A 2,144-nucleotide genomic window follows, 5' to 3' on the forward strand; every position below is an offset into this window, starting at 1 on the left:
TTTGTCTGTCCATGTCACATTGTCGCAGCAGGCACGTGGTGGTGAGAGGAGCGGCTTTGTTCTTCGTGAGGAGACTGAGGGGGTTGAGGGAGGAAGGAGGTGGAGGAGGAGGCCAGGACTGGGCCAGGACTGAGCAAATACTGAAATAGCACTGAGCGAGGACTGTGGGGAGAGAGTTGGTGGCTGCAGACTCCCCGGGCTGCAGCGAAAGTAGCAGCCGCGAAGCCGTCGCTCTACTTCCTAGGCCGCAGCAGCCATGGCGGTGGAATTTGGCGACCACGCCAGTGGCTTTCGCCATAACGAGGTGGTCCGGTTCATTAATAATGAAGTTCTCATGAACGGTGGTGGCCCGGAGTTCTACATGGCCTTTCGCTCTCGTCCCTGGAACGAGGTGGAGGACCGGCTTCGCACTGTGGTGGTGGACCCGCAGGTGCCTCGTGCCCTCAAGAGGGCGTGCACCTGGAGCGCCCTGGCCCTGGGCGTGCGAGTGGTGGCCAGGCAGCGGGAGCAGCAGGGGCGTCGGGTCCGTAGGCTGCAGGATCAGGTGGAGGAGCGCGAGGCGGCTTGCTGGGCGCTGGCTTCCGAGTTGCAGCGGCTGCGTCAGGAGCGCGATGATGCTACCACTCAGCTGCGCTTCACTCAGGTTGCCCTGCAGCAGGCGATGGATGAGCGTGAAGTGCTACATGGGAGACTACTTCAGGCTGAGAGGTCAGCATTGGCAGATCCATTGCCCCCAAAGGTTGTACCTATTATGGCAGCCCAACAGCATGGTGCTGTGGCATGGCCCCTGGAGGGAGAGGAGCAGGCAGAGGTGGTGGCAGCTGGAGCACAGGGCATGCCATATGTAGAGGCCCAGATGCCAGCCCCAGCACCTTTGCTTTATGTACCAGGACACCCATGTCCTTGGTCCCAGGCAATGCAACCACATGTGCAAATGCCAGTGCCCCATCCAGTGCCAATCCCAGTGGGATTCCCATACTCAACACCTCTACAAGCCCCTGTAGTAATGGAATCAGAATCAGCAGGAGCAACAGCCACAACAGTGGCAGCAGTTGCATCCCAGGTGCCTCCTGCAGTGACCTATTCACCCAGCTTGTGGGCTCCAGTGGGGTGCCAGGAGGGAATGGCTCCTCAATGTGTCCAGAGTTGCCTCAGCTGCCGGGGCCAGGATGAATATCCTGAGAACCTCCCAGGCAGATGCAACCTGGGAGATCTAACAAGCCCCAAGCAAAAAGAAGGTCCTGAGGGTTCCCAGGGAATGACTTCCCTGGGGGAAAGCATAAGCCAAAGCCTGGAGGGTCAGGAGAGGCCCCAGGGGAAAGACCCCATGGGGGAGAGCATTAGCCTTACCCTGAAAGAGGGTAAAGAGAGGCCCCAGGGGAAAGACCCCATGGGGGAGAGCATTAGCCTTACCCAGAAAGAGGGTAAAGAGAGGCCCCAGGGGACAGACCCCCTGGAGGAAAGCAGCAGCCACATCCAGAAGGAAGATACAGCAATGCCCCAGGGGACTGCTCCCCTGGTGGCTAATGGGAGCCTGGGGCAGCAGAAAGATCCAGAGAGACCCCAGGCAACCCCCCTGGGTAGCATTAAGAGTCAGGGTATGAAAAAAAGCCCAAAGAAACAGCAGTCTCAGGTTCAGAAGGCCAAGCAACCCCAAGGGAAAAAAACCTTGGAATCCCAGCAACTGGAGAAGTCTGCTTCATGCTCCAGTCAAGTGAATTGGATCTGCTCATGGTGTAAAGCTGTGAATCTTCCGTGGCGTCTAGCCTGCTATAAATGCAAGAGAGCCTACATGCCAGTTGAGAGTGGAGGTGATGACTCAGGAAAATCTCACTAATTTTAGAAAGGTAAGTAAGGGTGGAAATATTCCAAAGAGAAAACAGTTTCCTAAGACCCCCCCCCCCCAACTTCTGATTAAAAAGTAATTTATTCAGAGAAAATTTGTAAAAAAGATTTTGAAACACTGAACTTCTATTCTCTCCCCACCCCCTTGTTGGATGTTAGCATCCACATATCAAGAGAGAACATTCCACCTTTGATTTTTTGGAACAAAAATTATCATAGAGAATATTATTTAATGCATTATTCTATTACCCAGATTAACCACTTTTAATAATTTGGGGCCCACATACATACAAAATGTA

At 54.4% G+C, this 2,144-nt stretch overlaps 1 protein-coding gene across 1 annotated transcript; it reads left to right on the plus strand.

Moving 5' to 3' along the window:
• The first annotated feature begins 256 nt into the window (after window positions 1-256).
• Window positions 257-1,837, plus strand: LOC114089965 (testis-expressed protein 13D-like). Its single transcript, XM_027931979.2, has one exon. The coding sequence runs from the start codon at window positions 257-259 to the stop codon at window positions 1,835-1,837; it is 1,581 nt and encodes a 526-aa protein (XP_027787780.2).
• Window positions 1,838-2,144: the final 307 nt, after the last annotated feature.

Source organism: Marmota flaviventris, chromosome X (assembly GCF_047511675.1).
Source record: "Marmota flaviventris isolate mMarFla1 chromosome X, mMarFla1.hap1, whole genome shotgun sequence".
NCBI lineage: Eukaryota > Metazoa > Chordata > Mammalia > Rodentia > Sciuridae > Marmota > Marmota flaviventris.